The following is a 17,386-nucleotide window of genomic DNA, read 5'->3' on the forward strand; positions in this document are numbered from 1 at the left end:
AAATTCAAATGAAAGACATTTTTTAAAAATCACATATTTATTTATTTGTTTGTTTGTTTCCCCCCAACTCTTTAAAAAAGCAGAGTTTTGCGCCAACAGTTTTTTGCCCACTCTGAGCAAATGCAATAAGACAGGAGAGTACATTATTTGACGTTAGTCTTCCTGAAGGTGAAGTAGCTAGTGTAATTTTGGCTTTTCTACAAATGCATTCAAAATACAACACAAATGTGATTGGAATGGTCTTATCAAGCTTTGGACATCCCTCACTCGGAATGTTTGTCACATTTTCTACAATCCAGAATACATACCCAGCTCTAATGTCATCCAGAGAAGCAAAGGCCTTTCCTAAAAGATTCTTCAGCTTTCCCTCAGAGCTTTGTGTTCTCAGCTTGTCCAAAATTATATCCAGATTAGCTTCCCTTATCTGGGCCCATATGAAAAACAAACAATAAGCATAAAGCTGTAAGAAGCCCAAATATTTCATATCTATTTAGGATTCAAGTAATTAGTTTCACGTACACGTCTGTATTTTAATTATACATTAGATAATACTTTAAAGGGGCATTATTGAGGCTCAAAATTTGATCTATCTTGTCTCCAATTCCTTATGTCTATTTACGGACAGTATGTTTTCCCCCAAATCAGAGGCATCAGTGCCCGTTAAAAAAGAATAAGTGATCACAGCACTATGTGTATTTACCCGTGCATGTATGAAAGAGAATAATGGAGGGAAAGAATATATATAAGGTAAGAGAATTTCAGTTTCAAGCTATCAAGAACTTATTGTAAAGAGCTAGCACATGCCTTGTGAGTGTTACATGCATTTACTCCAAGGCTATTGCTCTTTTGCAAACACAACATTTGTCACTGGCCAAGGCAAGTGATGTGAATCTCAGCTCACCAAAACTACTCACTGCAGTCTGGCACTCCAGTGAACCACAGGAAGAGTCAAAGACTCACCTCTGCTTCCGGAGAAAATGGATTCCTCAGCTACCTCCAGAGTCTCACTGACACCTGGACTAGTCATGGTGGCCCATCATTTCAGGACCAAAGTAGTTACTGAAGATTCTAATGGGTAGAATTTGCCCAGGCAAAAGAACAGTGAAGACTAGATAACATGTGAGAACACCTCTGTCTCAGTTCCCATCTGGGATGTTTGGCCTGGTAAATTCATCATCAAGCAGCACTACCTCATCCACTTCTTTGGGGGTCTATCAAGCCTGGTAGAAGTGAGATCTTGATTGATGAACAACAGACATCCAGACTAGGCTTCTATATCCAATAATTCAGTCACCATTGGCACTTACTGCTTCCTCTGCCAAAGGCACAGGGAGATCAGGGAGACTGCACAAGACATTCCAGAAGGGGCAAAGTGATCTTACATAGAGAGGGGAGACCATGCTGCTTTCTTTCCAAAAGTTGACAGGTACGAAAATCATTTAAAGATTCTGAACAATGCCCTGAAAATATCCTTTTATCAAGCCACAGAACACAAATATGATGTGATAACTCAATATACATGCATGGTTCTGTAACTGCATAAGACTTTCCTTGTGAATGTGCATGCAACCGCATATGAGTAATAATAAGGTTCTAGTTGCTAGAGCTGGAAAATACCAATTTAGATAAATGAGGTCATTCCCCTGCCAATAATAAGATATAGTCCCCCTCAGAGGATGTATCAGATATTAGACTAATACACTTAGCAGTATGCAGCTACCTTCCAAACGCAGAAACCATTAGAAACACTCCCATTTTAAGTTATACTTGCTATAAAGGATTCTTTGGATATCAATAGCATCTTTTTGTTGGAAGTGGTTTCTTTACACCACACCAACATTTTAGACTTTTGATTGTACCTGATTTAGGTTTTCATGTTTCCCCCGGCACTCATTCAGTTTCACCTGAAGCTCGTTTTCTTGCTGGGACAGTTTGAGCTGATGTTCATCCCAAAGGACAATAGCTTGCTGGAAATATTTGTACAAGTCTTTGCAACCCTGTTCAATATGTTTAGCCAGATCCTCAAAGTCTCTCTAAAACAATCAAACGGATAGAACAAATTATCATTAAATTATTATTAGACTGATATCTGGGAGTAGAGATGCATGAGTAGTAGGGGGATAGCTGACTTGCCAAGGCTGCCTGGAGGAATCCTACAGTTACCTGATAAAGCAGAAAGTACAGCAAGAATCAGAGAACACCATCTTTTTTCATGTCACTACCATCCAATCTGTTCTTGCAACTGTGCTAATGGGAATTATATTACCATCAACAATATAATTTCTAGCATTACCACTTTCAATGACATATCATACGATTAGAAGATAGCACCGCAATGCTGTTTGGGTGGGGGTGTTGGAGGGGGGTAGTAGTCCAACACCTACTTTTCAGAAATTGGAAGCCCTTAGGTACCATGACAAAGAGCAAGGTATGAGAACCTGGAAAGATATTTAGAACACAGAGTGTGAAAGAACAACTGCACAGCCTCTGATTTTGGACTACTCTTTTTTCCTTTCCAGTCCTGTAAATTCAGTGAACATTTTTCTCACCACTGATAAAATCTAAAACAAAGTGCCAAAGTGGATGAGCCTCACAGATGACTTTGCAGATTATGATATTTATAACTGATATCAGTATACGTACTATAATGCTTTATTAGTCCAAGACAATGGATGGAAAAATAGCTTTCTGACATCTAACAGTCATGTGTAAATACATCAAAATAAAACATATACATATGGCTAAAGCTCAGCTCATTTACCACACAAAAAAATATTCACGTCATCTTTTGTTGGTGGATAATACCGGAAACTCACCTCCTTTCCCATATAAATTAGCACAGAATTAGCACAAGTTAAAAACAATAGCTAGTGTAAACAAATAGAAGAGGCCAACAAAATAATAATATTTTGCACTTATACATCACATTCCATCTTATAATCTCAAAGAACACGCAACAAGTCAGCAACAGAGTCAGGAATAAAAATTCACAGCTAGTACTTCAGCTAAAAGACCATCCATCCCTCACAAGAGTAGCAACCACAAAGTTAAGCTCTGCATGAGCCCTGAATTATTTAGCCATCTAGAACCTTGAGCACAACAGGCCAGTTGTTTTCATATATAGTCATGGTAAAAGTAAAACCAGAAGTTATGAACTATCATTGAATCGCCTCAAGTGTCTCTATTTACAGGATAAGTAGTCAATGATATCATTGCACACTCTCTAACAGGGCATCAGTAGAATAATGAAATGAAATGTGAAATTTTAAACCAGCATAGACTGCAGGATAGATGTTGGATTTGACTATTCCCAGGATGCAATAAAAAGAATGGCCTTAGTAAACGTACATCCATCTGCTCCAGCTCCTGTTCAAACCGACTCTGCAGCCTTCCAACCATCTTGAAGAAGTCAGGATTCACAACCTTTTCAGCCTCTTTCTCTGTGCAAACTTTTAAACTCAACAGTTTATCCTAAAGGAAAGGAATATTACATTACTGACATGTACCGGGTATGCAGTGTTGTTGTAGCCGTGCTAGTCTCAGGATATTAGAAAGACAAGGTAGAGGAGGCATTATCTTGTATTGGACCAGCTTCTGTTGGTAAGAGAGACAAGCTTTCGAACTACACAGAGCTCTTTTCCAGGTCTGGACCAGAAGCTCACTGTAAGCTCAACACTTGTCTCTCTTACCAACACAAGGTGGTCCAATAAAAGATACTACCTCACCCACCTTATCTCTCTAATGTACCTGGCATCCCAGTTAACACATTGCATGGTTCAACAGAGTTTGTTTAACCTCAACATGCATTCTTTTCTTTTGAACTGGTAGTTTCAGAAATAAATATCCAACTTCAGTATCTTTTCCTGAGGAAACCCTAAGTGGAGGAAAAATTAAGCTGGGAATAGACAGTGGATGTGCAAGGTGAGGAGTTGTGTACCCCTCCAACAGGAAGAGCACTAAGTCTTTGATGACATACTGTTTATAACAATCAGTAATAGTTTCAGAAAATGAATGCCTGTGATATTTGAGTCCTATGATTGAATTGTAAATACTAGAAAATTGTAAATAATTAATGCTTTGTATTTACACATAGTCTGTGTCATCCAAAACTCTCAAATCCCTTTACAAATGTGGATTTAAGCCTCAAAACCCCCTTATGCCGCAGGTCAGTAGTATTATCCCCATTTTATATATGGAGAAATTGAGGTATAGAGGTTAAATGATTTTCCCAAGGCCACAGAGCGAACCATGGCTATGCTGGAGTCCTGACTCTCAATCTCCTAGCTTAAGTAGTGGACTGTCTTTGTAGGCCAAAAGCCTAATGGGGAGAAATTGTCTTGAGTAAATTGTACTCATTTTGCTTATTTTGCTTTATACTCCATTTTGCTAGCTTTGAATTAGTAAGAATAAATTGTAGCCTTGAATTAGTAAGAAGAAATTGCTCTGAGTTTATTCTTTGCTGATTGTGTTAATGATTGTTCTTAGAAGGACAAAAGTTTTATGGCTGTAATTATTGCCTTATTTACTGTTTGCTGTGTGAATGAAAAATGTATGGTGTACTGATTAACTGAGAAGAGACAGCTGGGCCGGATAGTCAAGAGGGGAGTGGAGAGGCACATTTTATTATCAGAATCACCTGGATGACAGATTGATGACACTAAAGCACAGGCATACACCCAGGGACAAAATAAGGAGTTAAGTCAGAGGGATGAGATAAGAAACAGCTGCGGATCTTCCCAGTAACAACTCAAAATAATACTAATTAAGAGCAACCTTGAATAAATCATGATTGACAGCTCCAGTGTGACACAGCAAGGGCCATAGACTTGTATGGGAACTTATTACTATAAAAGAAGGGTGTATTGCCATGGGACTTTGGGTTTGTTCTGCAGCAACATTGGAGCTTTGAACGTGTTTGACAGAGGCCAAGCTCCCCTCCCTCGTGTGCAGTTTCAGCTGGCCACTGGAACTGACCGAGCAACACTAAGGACTGGTAACTATAAGATCCAGCTGAAGAACCTTTTTTTTAAAATTTTTTTTTGTGGGGGAATGGAAGCATATGCTGATTTTTAATGCTTAAATTGTACTCTCAATAAATGCAGCTTATTGCCTTATCCCCTTTAAAAAGATTCTGTGTGCTTCTTATAAGCATAACATCTTCCCTCCACTAAATTAGTATTTGTTGCTGCTATTCTACACGTTCCAAATACAAATACCATGTTATTGTGAAGTAAAGTACACAACATACTTTTGACTAACAGGATAAAAGAGAACTTTGTGAGTAATTTGGGTTGTCACGCTGAAATAGTGGGTCTCAAACCAGATGTTATACTAGATGATCTGCTGCTACCAAAATCCTTCATTGGGTCTCCAAATTCAGCAACTTTCATTCTCATGACACTGACCTTGCATAGCTGTACATTGGCCAAACATTCCTGGCAAACTCTCTCATACTGGATGCGAATGATCATCATATGCTGCACATTATGGGTGTCTTTAGAAAAGAAGGAAAGGAAATAAGAGTCCAGTGTGAAGACTTCACCATTTCACATTGTAGCACATGTGAATATGACTGAACAGTTGTGTCTAACCTCATTTTACCCTAGTGGCATACCTGACTCTCGTATATGGGCATTACCAGCCAACATCACTCGGCTGCCTCTACCCAAATCTTTTTGCCATTATGCTTAGTAATGGTGAACTGTTATTTTTATTACAGTCCAACACTGTTTGCGCTGTTAAACAGGCTACAACTATCAAGACAGTTCCTGCCTGGAAAGTTTAGTCTAGAAGACACACATATAGAAAGACAAGGCATACTGCAAAACGTAGAGGAAGGAATCATTTCAGATCATTTTTCCCCCTTGTTCTAAAGAGAAAAAAAAACGGAGAGACCAAGATCAGGGCAGCATATGTATGTATAGACACCTGGTACAGTTCAATCATGGCCTTAGAAATAAAATGATTGCTTAAATCCCAATTCATTGTCATGAATTCCTCGCTTACCTATATATTTGTTTAAAGCCACAAGAGATTCATACCATTCATTTATCTCCGCTTTTGAATGTGTCGGAGGCAACAAATCACTACCAAAATAGGAAAGAAGAGACAGATACATTTCATACATAATCCATTTCAGTTCTCAATGGGTTAAAACTGTGAAGTAATATAATAGCACTATTGCTTTTCCACATTCTGTTTGTTAGAAGACAGATTTGCAGCCAAATCAGCAAGGCAAAACCATAAAGATGGCTGCAATTTGTGCAAAAAAGCTACCTTCTGGAAAACAGATGAATTGTTATCTGTTTAGTTGCTATGTTAGTTTTAAAATGAAAAGGAATCATTATTTTAAAATTAGAATATTTTAATAGGTTATACACATAGCAACTTTTCTGATTTAGAATGGAGGGTGTCCCAGATATATTGTATGAGATTTCCTTTGTCTCCTCTGCTGATTATTTACTATATATACTAAAATCTCACACCATTCCCAAGAGAGGAACTCAAACTTTTCAGTCAGGACAAGTTAGGGTTGTGGGATTTTTACCTTCCCATTCATCCTGACTTGCCACTATTTATATTGTACTTCCAGAGCCATTGATTTCTACTCTTTAGAGTTTTTACATCAGGCCTATTCAGAGAAATTTGGGGGCTGGTATATCATATTCGCAGGGTCCCCACCCCCTTCCATTTCACTTTTCATGGATGTTACAGACATTATGGGGGGCCCTGAGCTATAGCCCCGGGCCAATTGTCTCCCCTTTCCCTCCTTCTTATCGTCCCTGTACATCACTACTTCCAGCTACTTGACATTGCTAATAATGAAACATTTAATGACCCCTTCATTCAACACAATCTGCCCACTGAAAACCATGAGCATCACCCCATCGGTGAAAGATAAAAAGAAGTTTGGGGGCTCATTTAGTACTGTGTTGGTCCATTTTACAGTGGTAAATCAGGTGCATTATTCACTATAGCAAGAAACACTATTTTTTCTGTCTCTCACTTCATACCAAAGAACTTGCAGAAGCTCCATTCTCTTTCTACTAAGTGAAATCTGGTCCTTTATCATGTTCTCCAAGTCTCTTTTTACAGATGTGGGTTCCTGTACCTCCTTCCTTGCCATAAATTCTCTGCAGGACACAAGTAACCATTTAAATAAAGGTATGTTTGGGACAATTTGTATCTTGACATCTAAAAGTTATTTTGAACCACATAGATTTAACCCCAGTTACTAAAAAGGAGTATAAATGCCAGCATAATTGCCAGAACAATGTTAGCTTTACAAAGAGAACAGAATCAAAGATTATTCTGTAACAGAAACACAAATGGGGTCTGGTCATTTGGTTTCAATCCCACTAAAAATATAAATCTGTTGCAGATTTACAGACCTGAAACTGCGAACCACATAGTCCTTCTGTATGATTTTCCAGTCCTTCAGCCTCTCTTGCCACTTGAACCATTGAGACAGCTCCCTCTTCAGGTCTGCCTCCATCAGATTAACAAACAACTTGGCTATTGCCCTCTGATTGGCTAGTAGGGCTTGGTTTATCATCTGTGTATTGGAAGATACAAAGAGGAATAAAGAGCAGCATAAAGCATACAAAAATTTGACAGCTATAGTTTTTTAATCCAGCGCAATGCACTGAACTAGAAGAGACTGTTAGAGAGACAGTGGGAAAATGGGGAGCATAAATGGGGAGTATTTTGTACAATAGAGAACACTCCTCCTGCACTGGGATGACTGATATGTTTGAACAACAGCACTGAACAAATCAAGAAGTCACTGATTCAGACATAGCACAATAGCCATATGTAATTTGGGAGGGTTTTAAACTTTCTCTGAAGCACAAGGTATTAGACAGTGATGACCTTGTCTACAGTCAGGAAATCTCCCCTAGCTGTGGAGCTGCAACAGTGGGAGATTTCCTGAAAACTGCCAGCTTAGGCACAGCCTTAGAGGCAGACTACTAGAGATAATGGCCCAGCTGTATGATCCAGTAAGGTAAATGCTATAAATATAAAAATATGTTGAAAGCAAAGCCTTCACACAGTATGTCCAGTTGAATTACACGAGTGAGCAAACGCTCTGATTTTGATCATATCGCTGTCAGCGTTTAGCTTGAGGGAACTGTACATATTAAAAGTGAAGGATATTTTCTTTCCTTAATGGACAGTAAAAAGGTATGGAAAATGGACCTATATGTTTCAGAATGGAATGATTTGTTGAGTACTGGAAAATACTGATGTATGTCAGAGAGATAAGACAGCACCTGCATGGAGGGAACTGCAGCTGAAAAACATTATGAGAAATGATGATTCAGCTCTTGTATCTTTTCATTGTTAAGAAGGTGATAAGTTTGAAAGAGAGGTAGAAGAGTGACTAACACTTCCCAACTGAAAGAGGAAGAAAATTAATCACTCCTTATAGTACATAGGGAATATTCCATCTTGCTACTTTCAATATAGCCTCTGAGACAAATGAATGACTGCATATCAATATGAAAGATTTACCATGGCTTCAGTATGTATGAACCTGTGAACATCACAGGGTAAGAGATAAGAAATATCCTCCAGAATCTTGGTATGTTTCTTCAGTAAATCTTTTATCTGGGAAATGAAAGGAAAGAGAAAAAAGAAAGAGCCCAAAAAATCCGTATTTCTTAAGACAAGAGATCTGAAATAAGACATAGATGTTTTGTTTCCTTAAAAAAAAATTCAGTTGACTGAAATACATAGTCATAGCACAGATTTAAAGCTGGATGTATGACTTAAGACAAACTATTGTATTTTTCTTCTAAAATTTGACACCTTTAATAAAAACATAGTTACTAAAATATTTGATACAACCATTACTAAAATCAACTGCTACTTAATATACCTCACCCTTTAGATTGGTGGTTCTCAACCAGGCGTATGTGTACCCCTACAGGTACACAGAGGTCTTCCAGGGTGGGTACATCAACTCATCTAGACATTTGCCTAGCTTTACAAGAGGCTACATAAAAAGCACTAGTGAAGTCAGTACAAACTAAAATGTCATCCAATGACTTGTTTATACTGCGCTATATACTATACACATAACTGGAAGTACAATATTTATATTCCAATTGATTTATTTTATAATTATATGGTAAAAATGAGAAAGTACGCAATTTTTTAGTAATAGTGTGCTGTGTCACTTCTGTATTTTTACATCTGATTTTGTAAGCAAGTAGTTTTTAAGTGATGTGAGACTTGAGGTACATAAGACAAATTAGACTTCTGAAAGGGGTTCAGTAGTCTGGAAAGGTTGAGAGCCACTGCTGTAGATCACCACAGACAGGTTGCAAACGAAGTGAAACATTTGAATCAACTTCCTCTTAGATATTTACAGCCAAATCCCAGGCCCCGTTTAAACAACAGCACTGGGCACACAAGCCTCTTGCTGCTGTATATGTGTCGCTAAGGCACAGGACTGGAAGTCAGACAATCTGAGCTCTATTTCTGGCACTGTCACAACCTCCTGTGTGGCTTTGGACAACTCATCTAACTCTCTGACCCTCAATTTACCAATTTGTAAAATAGAAATATTATTCCTCATACATCACAGAGGCGTTGTGAGGAGATCCTTAAATAGGGATAAGAAAATAAGGCACTTATTTGTCCCATTAGTATAGCATCTGAGCACCTCAGAAGCGTTAATGTATTTATCCTCACAACCCCTCTGCGAGGTAGGGAAGTACTAGTATCTTCACTTTACAGATAGACCTCGGGCCCAGAGAGAATAAGTGACTTGCTTAAGAGCGAACAGAAAGTCTTCTGCAAAGCAGGAAACTGAAACTAGACCTCCCAAATCCCTGGCTTGCACCCTACCCAATGAACCAATGAGTGTTTTCTCTATAAACACTTATATCATACTTTTCATCTGTAAAAGATACTATTTTATCTTTTAAAAGAGCTTTGAAAAGATGGGCAATATCATTATCTCCATTTACCGATGGGAAAATTGAGGCACAGAGAAGTTTCATGACTCATATGTAAGGAGCTATATGCCTGATCCTGATACATGCAATGACTTTTTATTATGAACCGTATTGCATTTCATATTTTGATACAGTTTGTATGAAAGACTGGCAAAACAGAGTTGTATACTATCATATTATAACAAAGAATAGGTTAAGTGATAACCAAATATTGGAGCTTGAAGTAAAACTGTTCATTATCGATGCTACAGGAGATCAAACATACTTCAGAAAATGGGTACTCAAGGGCCAAGGATGATTTTGTTTGTTTACTTGTTTCCATCATGTTTACAATTATTCAGCGAATGACTCATTACAGCCAGGCGTCTTTCTTTTCCCAGGTTCCTCAAGAATAAGTTGAGAAAGATATAGCATGGGTGAAAGAAAAATAGCAGTCCTGATGAGTTGAGACGATTCTGTTGTGGACATTGGTTCACACTGCAATACTAGCATGTGTTTTTGTATGCAACCGTTTGCGTATGTGCCTAAAGTGAAGCATTTTATAAATCCAAATAAATAAATGATAAGCAACCCTTCCTTCTAAAGAGGTTTTGACTGCTTAAAAGGCTGGAAATGTTACACTGGTAGTCACAATGGATAATCAGATAGTACATAGAAGTTACTTGTGGTGGTGTTTGATTTGCATACTAACAAACACTTTAGGGTCTGATCATGGCTTTGCCCTAAAGCAACCAAGCAGCGGCAGAAGGAAGACTCAGACACCTCACATACACCTGCATGGCCTCTTCATGTGTCTATTGCAGGTGCCGGGACGGAGGAGGGAGGAAGCAGAGGCTGTGAACGTGGTACACATCTCTCCCCACCTGTGCAGGTAGGTAGAGAATGACAGGATAATCCAGCAAAGGAAGGCAGTAACCTGCTATTAGTCAGGGCCTGTAGCAGAATACAACCCATAGGGAGCAAGTTGCTTCCTGCTCCTTACCCAGGGTTAGGAACAAATTCTTAATCCAGCAATTAATTAATAACCATTCAAACTTCAGCTCACTTTCTCAGCTCGAGCCACTTCAAGCTTTATTAAGGTTTCATCCATTTCTTTAATCCACTCTCTTCTATACAAGGACTCCTGGGAGATGGCATCCCATAACTCCTCAAAACTCTGCAAGAAGAAATGTAATGTCAGTCCCATTGGAAAACTAAAAGTGAAAAAATATGACTGCAGCAGGAGGTAGAAATAGACATTATATATACATGTGGCAAGCAAAGAAAAAATGAGAGACGAGGGCTTGAGCTAGAGAACTAGATTGAATCAAATACACTCCCTTACTTTGATTGAAAAGGTTTCCAGATCAGTGTCACTATCAATCTTTTTGAACAGAAGTTCAATGGCTCTATCAGATTCTGACAGTTTTGTCAAAAGCAATTTTCCAGACTCCAAAATGAACGGTTCCACTTCCTAAAACAGGCAGGTATGTGAGTTAGATATTGGGTACTAGGCCTTGACCCTAATATAACAGTCCAGACTACCTAGAGTCTCACCCTCCCAATGCAGGCTAACTCCTGCTGTAACACAGCCACTGCTTCATTGTGACGGCCTCGTCTGCGCTCTGAGAGGCGTTCAATGATATTGCTGTTTGTCTTCTCAGGAACTGCCAAGGAAGAAAATAAAGATGATGCAGACTGGATGTGTTGCTGCAGAATGTCTAATGTAGACACCAATGCACTATCAGCACTAAGATCTCTGGGCTTTGTGCAGCAGAAAAGATCCATAGCCTTACAAAATAGAAAAGGGCACAGATTATAGCACCCTGCAATTATACAGCACTTTTTATCCTAGGATGCCAAAACACTTTGAATACATTTATTAAATCTCACATTCCCTCTGTAAGGTACGCGAATATTATCTCCATTTTCACAGATAGGGAAAATTATGCCAAAGAGATGTTAAGTGACTTGCCAAATAGTAAAGACACAGAATAGAACCCAGGAAATATTGACTCCCATTCCCCTGTTCCAGCCTCTAGAAAACTTTGTCTTTAATTTTCACACATGAACAAGTTATTGAGTGAAAAACTCAGAGGGAACCTTGAACCAATATTAATTCAGTATCACATAATTATTTGGAGAATATATTTGCAGTGGAGAAAGGGCAGAGGCCCTTGGTATACACTGGAAAGATATGGATTTTAATAGGTGATGCACTAGGTGAGATATGGGAGCTCTACAATAAATATTTGCCCATTACATTTTTGCAAAACAGTGCTAAAATGCTTTTCGTATCACAGAAAGTCTACAAGGGTAAAGGTTAATCCATACTGTATTGTAAAGAATGGTTTTCTGAAAGCCAAATATTGATTTTTAGTGTTTGTTATTAAGCTTTGTTTCTGTAATGGACAAAAACACACAAGCTATTAAATTCACATCTGGTATAAACAGGTGAAACTCCACTGACATCAAAGGATTTGGGTCTGCTTATACTAGGGCTGAATTTGACTCCACGTCTATTCATTCTAAGTAATCAAACAAGTACAAAAATACAATAAATGTTTCTGTGATTATTCCCTCCCTTCCATCTGGAAAATTCCTAAAAAATCATAAAAAATAACGTAAGATGAAGTAAGTAAAATTTACTAATGAAATCACTGAGGCCTCTGACTTCCCGGGCTGCAATCACATCTTCACTTTCTTGAGCTTTTCTAAATGTAATTTCCCTGAAATAGAAACAGAGATGAAAGCCTTGACCTATGCCATACGAGAAAAAGTAGGGATCTCCAAAAGGCATTGCTTCACATTTTGTAAATTAGATTCATTTGTAAAAAATCTAAATGACCATAAGCATCATCAAAATTTTAGTGAATAGGGAGGGGCTAGTGTTTCACAGAATGAATGTTACTATTTTCCCAGATGAAGTGGGCCAAATTCTTTATCATAGCTCATTTGGTGAAAATAACCCAGAATATAATAGCAACAAATCCCAGAATTAAATACATACTAACTATAGAGGCAATCTGCAAAAAATAAGGCAAGCTTTAGGCAAAAGTACTTGAAATACATTACAATACAAAAGTACATTTTTCTGCCCTCTGACTCTTCCAGTCAGTGGGGCACAATGTATTTCTCTGTGTGGTTGTTCTCAGAATTAATACTACAGGGACTCTACAGCAAAATGAGACAAAAAGAAAACACTAGTTGGATAGACTGTTTGCGTCACTTCTAAAACTATCGTCTTCTCATGTTCTTCTATGAGAGCGATGACCAATTCTCAATTAGGACAGACCTGACTTTCCTCACAGATAACAAGATATTTGCCAGCAGGAACATCTCTCACATGTTTTACAAATGCATTGGAGACAGAAACTTTTCATGGGGGGTTTAAAATGTGTCAGTTCTGTTAATGCAGGTATCACCTTTGTATAACTTGGATTTCAATTTTATTTCCACTTCTGGTCATGGCTATGGTTACACACTGAACAGCATATTTGTTCTCGTTCAGTGATATTCCAGATACAATATTCTTACTTTACACGTTCAAAGACTATTTTGCTCATTGCAAAGTCCACCTAGGATCTGCAAATCCCACTATGATTTCTCTCCCTCTTATATCTTGACTGTTAATAGAGATTCTGCAATTAGAACTTAGCAGACACTTTGTTGAGGATGCATGAAGCAGAACAGACTATTTTCATTCTTCCAAAGCTGATCTACACCTATGGTCTAACAGGAGTAGAATTTCGTTCGTAATTAATAGGTGAATCAGACTTAAAGGCATACAAGATGCTAATCTATTTAGCAAGGGACTCTTTTTACATAGTCACTTTTCTAAAAAATAAATGCAATTTAAAGACCAATGAAAATTGTGCATAGTTCTAGACCATTTTAAACAAAAAAGAAATACAATACCTTTTAAAAATGAAAACCATAATATGCAGCCCTCTACAAACATTGGCTAATTAATCCTCGCAAATCCATGTACAGTAGGCCAATATTACCCCTCTTCATAGCTAGGAAAACTGAGTCACATGGAGGTTGAATAATTTTCCCAATGCTACAGAGGGAGTTATTGCCAGAAGCACAATTAAAATTCAGGGAGTTCCTAGCTTCCAGTTCAATGCCCAAACCTCACTGCCCTTAGTCATAATACATATTGTTACCCCTTTTTGACCCAAGTAGCTAGGGCCAAAATTTGGTATCTAGTGGGTTGTTTTGGTTAAGAGGAGAACTGGATGTTGGAGTCAGGTCTTTCTTTGATGCAACCCTGTTTATTTACAAAGAATGTACCAAGTCCTGTTTCCCTCAACACAGCAGGTGACAGTTTCTTTACTCACAGTTCCAAGCCCCTTTCCAGTTAGCACTAAGATCAAAAGTTATCTCTCTCGGCCTTTCTCAGGGCCACATTTCCAGTGCTTGCTCTGGCTGCATCCTTGGCTTTCTGTGGTTTCTCTCCCAGCTTCTCTGGTTCTTTTTTTCCCCTCTCACAAAGACAGAGACACACACTTCCACCAAACAATACCTAGTGTCAGCCCTCCACCCACATGTGCCTTTACTTTGGGTGGTGACATGTGCCTTTGTTCTGGGTGGAAGCTGCTATTGTTTCAGCTGGTTCCATAAAGGAGCTTAACTGTTTCTTACATTTATCAATAATGAAGGTTGGCTGTGATACCCACTAGTTTCAAAGAGGTTTAACCCAACCAGTAACCAGATATAATTATAAATGTATACTTCCAATCTATACCTGTACAACACTGGGTTTTCAGTGAAGTCATCGTTGGGCATTCCCTCAACCCATTTCTGCTGGCGATGAGATAACAATCCTTTACCAGCATACATTTCCAAGTCCCTAACCACAGGAATCCTTCCACTGTTCATAGGAAACTTGTGTTGCTCTGCCTTGTTTCTCACTTCCTCCAGAGAGCGTACTAACTGCACCTTCATAGAAACATAATCAAGGTGTTAAAATTCTCAGTAATCCACTGAAGGCAGAGAAGATCAAAGAAGCTGCACTGAAAACAATGGGGTAAAAGTGGCTGAATAGGAGATAAAGTAATAAACAATTCTTTGCACTTACATAACATCTTTCATCCAAGGTTCTTTACAAAATGAGCAAAAACATCCCCCTTTTAACAGATGGGAAAACCGAGGCAAAGAAAGGTTATATGACTTGCGTAAGGTCACACAGCAAGTCAGTGGCAGAGTCAGGAACAGAAATTACGTAACCCTGACTTCAAGTCCCATGCTCCAACCACTAAGCCATGCTGATTTTCCTTTTAAAAATTAAACGAGCTGTGTACACTAGCCAAATCCTTCTGAGTCTGGCAAACTAAACCTCTGAATTTAGCCATCATTGCCATGTCATTAACATAGCAAATTCTGGCTTTGGCAAATACATTCTGAGGTTCAAAAGACACATAGTAGGATCTTAAAGGGTTTGTTGGAGAGGGCACCCTGACAATATTAAAATTATTTTCTGCTAAAACAAACCAAAAATCCAAAAGGTCCAAATTCATCTCTGGTCTAACTACTGAATTCACAACAGCAGGAACAAAACAGTAAATTTGGCTTAGACTCTGATGTTCCTGTACCTCATCGTCGAAGATCTGCCTGTAGATTTTCCCACTGGGGACAACACGTACTGCTCCCACCAGCACCATATTGCTAAGTCCTCAATTCTTGGCTTGTTTGCAGAACAATTTCCTTGTACCAACTTGGGGGAGAGGGCACAAGAGAGAGGGAGGCACGAGAATTAAATCTTTAAAAGGACACTGTCAACTTTAGAATTAGACATCGATCTGAAAATTTTGCATCTCTATATCATTATAAATATACACTACAATTACTATAACTTAAAGATGTAAAAATATTGGTGGTTTCTTTACTTTGTGCATTTGACAGGACTGCCCTGGGTGGGGTGGGGACTTGCCTACCGCCTAGCTATTCTGCAACACCCCACAACGGTTATTCCAGCAGGCAAGCAAATTGGGGTAACTTTCATGGTTCTCTAATCTGTGCCAGGCATCAAGGCAATCCCAGGCAGCCCCCAGGATAGGAAAAGCACCTTGTCCTCATTGCCTCTCCCAGTCCCTAAATTTAAGCCCAGCATTGGCACAGGGATGGATTTGGGTTTCTGGTTGTAGGCAGTTTTGTCTCTGAAAGACCCTTAATAAACAGGGGAACAGAAAAGCTTATACAGTTTAAATTCTTTTTTAAAAACTCAAGACAAACTGTTAAAAGTCCACTAAGAAACAGACATATTTTGAAGTCAGTGAAATTAAAAAAAATTGAGTTGCCATCACCCCGCTGCAGAGAAATATTGCTCCTTACTGAAAGCTTTAAAAAAAAATAATTACATAGGCCCTGATCCTGCAAGTGACTTCATGAGAGTGGATCTCTGTGCCTGCTGCACAGTCTCACTGAAATGATTGGGATCCGCACAGGCACAAGGATCTGCAAGATCAGGGCTTTAAGAGAAAAGTTATGCAAAGCTTCTACCTACAGAAACTCAAAAAACAATGATGATGACCATCCAAAAAGCTGTTAATGAAGACCACAGCTGTGATTTGGCAGTGTGTTTCTTCCATAACCTACAAAGAGTCCTGTGGCACCTTACAGACTAACAGACGTACTGGAGCATAAGCTTTCGTGGGTGAATACCCACTTCGTCGGATGTATTCACCCACAACAGCTCGTGCTCCAATACGTCTGTTAGTCTGTAAGGTGCCACAGGACTCTGCCGCTTTTACAGATCCAGACTCACACGGCTACCCCTCTGATACGTGATTCCATAACCTAGATTCTGGACAGCAGAGCCTGGCCCCTGAGCCCCAAGCAAGGCACCTCCCGCCTCGGCTCTTGCACCTTTGCTGAGAGGTTTTTCAGGTCAGGCTTGACCAAGCCCTGGCTGGGATGATTTAGTTGCGGATCGGTCCTGCTCTGAGCAGGGGGTTGGACGAGATGACCTCCTGAGGTCCCTTCCAACCCTGATACTCTGATTCTATGAAATGGGGGGAGGCCGCTAGCGCTCGAGTGAAATGAACTGGGCGCGTGGATCAGAGCAATGAGAAGCAGAGAGGTTCCGATGCTGTGAGATGGCGACGGGGAGGGAATTCTACCAACCCCCGCGGCAGGACCTGAGCGGGGCGCAGGCTACCGGTTCGCCCCAGCAGAGATAGGGGGTCACTCTCCCCAGCACCCCTCCCCACAGCAGGACGGGGGCGGTTAATCTCTCAAGCGCTCTACTACCTGAACAGCCTCGCAGCGCGGCTTCCCGGCTAGGCCCAGAGTCTCCTAGTCGCCATGGTAACCCCAGGCGCCGGAGACAGAGAGAGCGCGAGAGCTCATCATCCCGCGAGAACCTGTCAACTCCGGCTCGCCTTCTCCGAGCGGCTGCCTGTTGCCAGGGCAACGCAGGGAGGCGGGCTGAGGCTTGC

The 17,386-nt window shown here is 39.6% G+C and overlaps 1 protein-coding gene across 3 annotated transcripts in view; it reads right to left on the reverse strand.

Moving 5' to 3' along the window:
* The window catches only part of CCDC180 (coiled-coil domain containing 180), a 39,979-nt gene extending 22,657 nt beyond the window's left edge, over positions 1–17,322 (reverse strand). For all 3 annotated transcript variants that reach the window (XM_074973536.1, XM_074973538.1, XM_074973537.1), the window contains exons 1-15: positions 17,199–17,322; positions 15,542–15,663; positions 14,695–14,888; positions 12,594–12,673; positions 11,502–11,611; positions 11,290–11,418; positions 11,011–11,121; positions 8,515–8,610; positions 7,392–7,555; positions 7,014–7,133; positions 6,007–6,086; positions 5,406–5,494; positions 3,349–3,471; positions 1,860–2,033; positions 309–424 (exon numbers count right to left, since the gene is read on the reverse strand). In XM_074973536.1, the coding sequence (XP_074829637.1) occupies positions 309–424; positions 1,860–2,033; positions 3,349–3,471; positions 5,406–5,494; positions 6,007–6,086; positions 7,014–7,133; positions 7,392–7,555; positions 8,515–8,610; positions 11,011–11,121; positions 11,290–11,418; positions 11,502–11,611; positions 12,594–12,673; positions 14,695–14,888; positions 15,542–15,610 (1,655 nt within the window). In that variant the 5' untranslated portion in view covers positions 15,611–15,663; positions 17,199–17,322. The remainder of the gene's footprint in view (positions 1–308; positions 425–1,859; positions 2,034–3,348; positions 3,472–5,405; positions 5,495–6,006; positions 6,087–7,013; positions 7,134–7,391; positions 7,556–8,514; positions 8,611–11,010; positions 11,122–11,289; positions 11,419–11,501; positions 11,612–12,593; positions 12,674–14,694; positions 14,889–15,541; positions 15,664–17,198) is intronic.
* Between the last annotated feature and the right edge of the window lie 64 nt (positions 17,323–17,386).

The sequence above is a fragment of the Natator depressus genome, chromosome 16, assembly GCF_965152275.1.
Source record: "Natator depressus isolate rNatDep1 chromosome 16, rNatDep2.hap1, whole genome shotgun sequence".
Classification (NCBI taxonomy): domain Eukaryota; kingdom Metazoa; phylum Chordata; order Testudines; family Cheloniidae; genus Natator; species Natator depressus.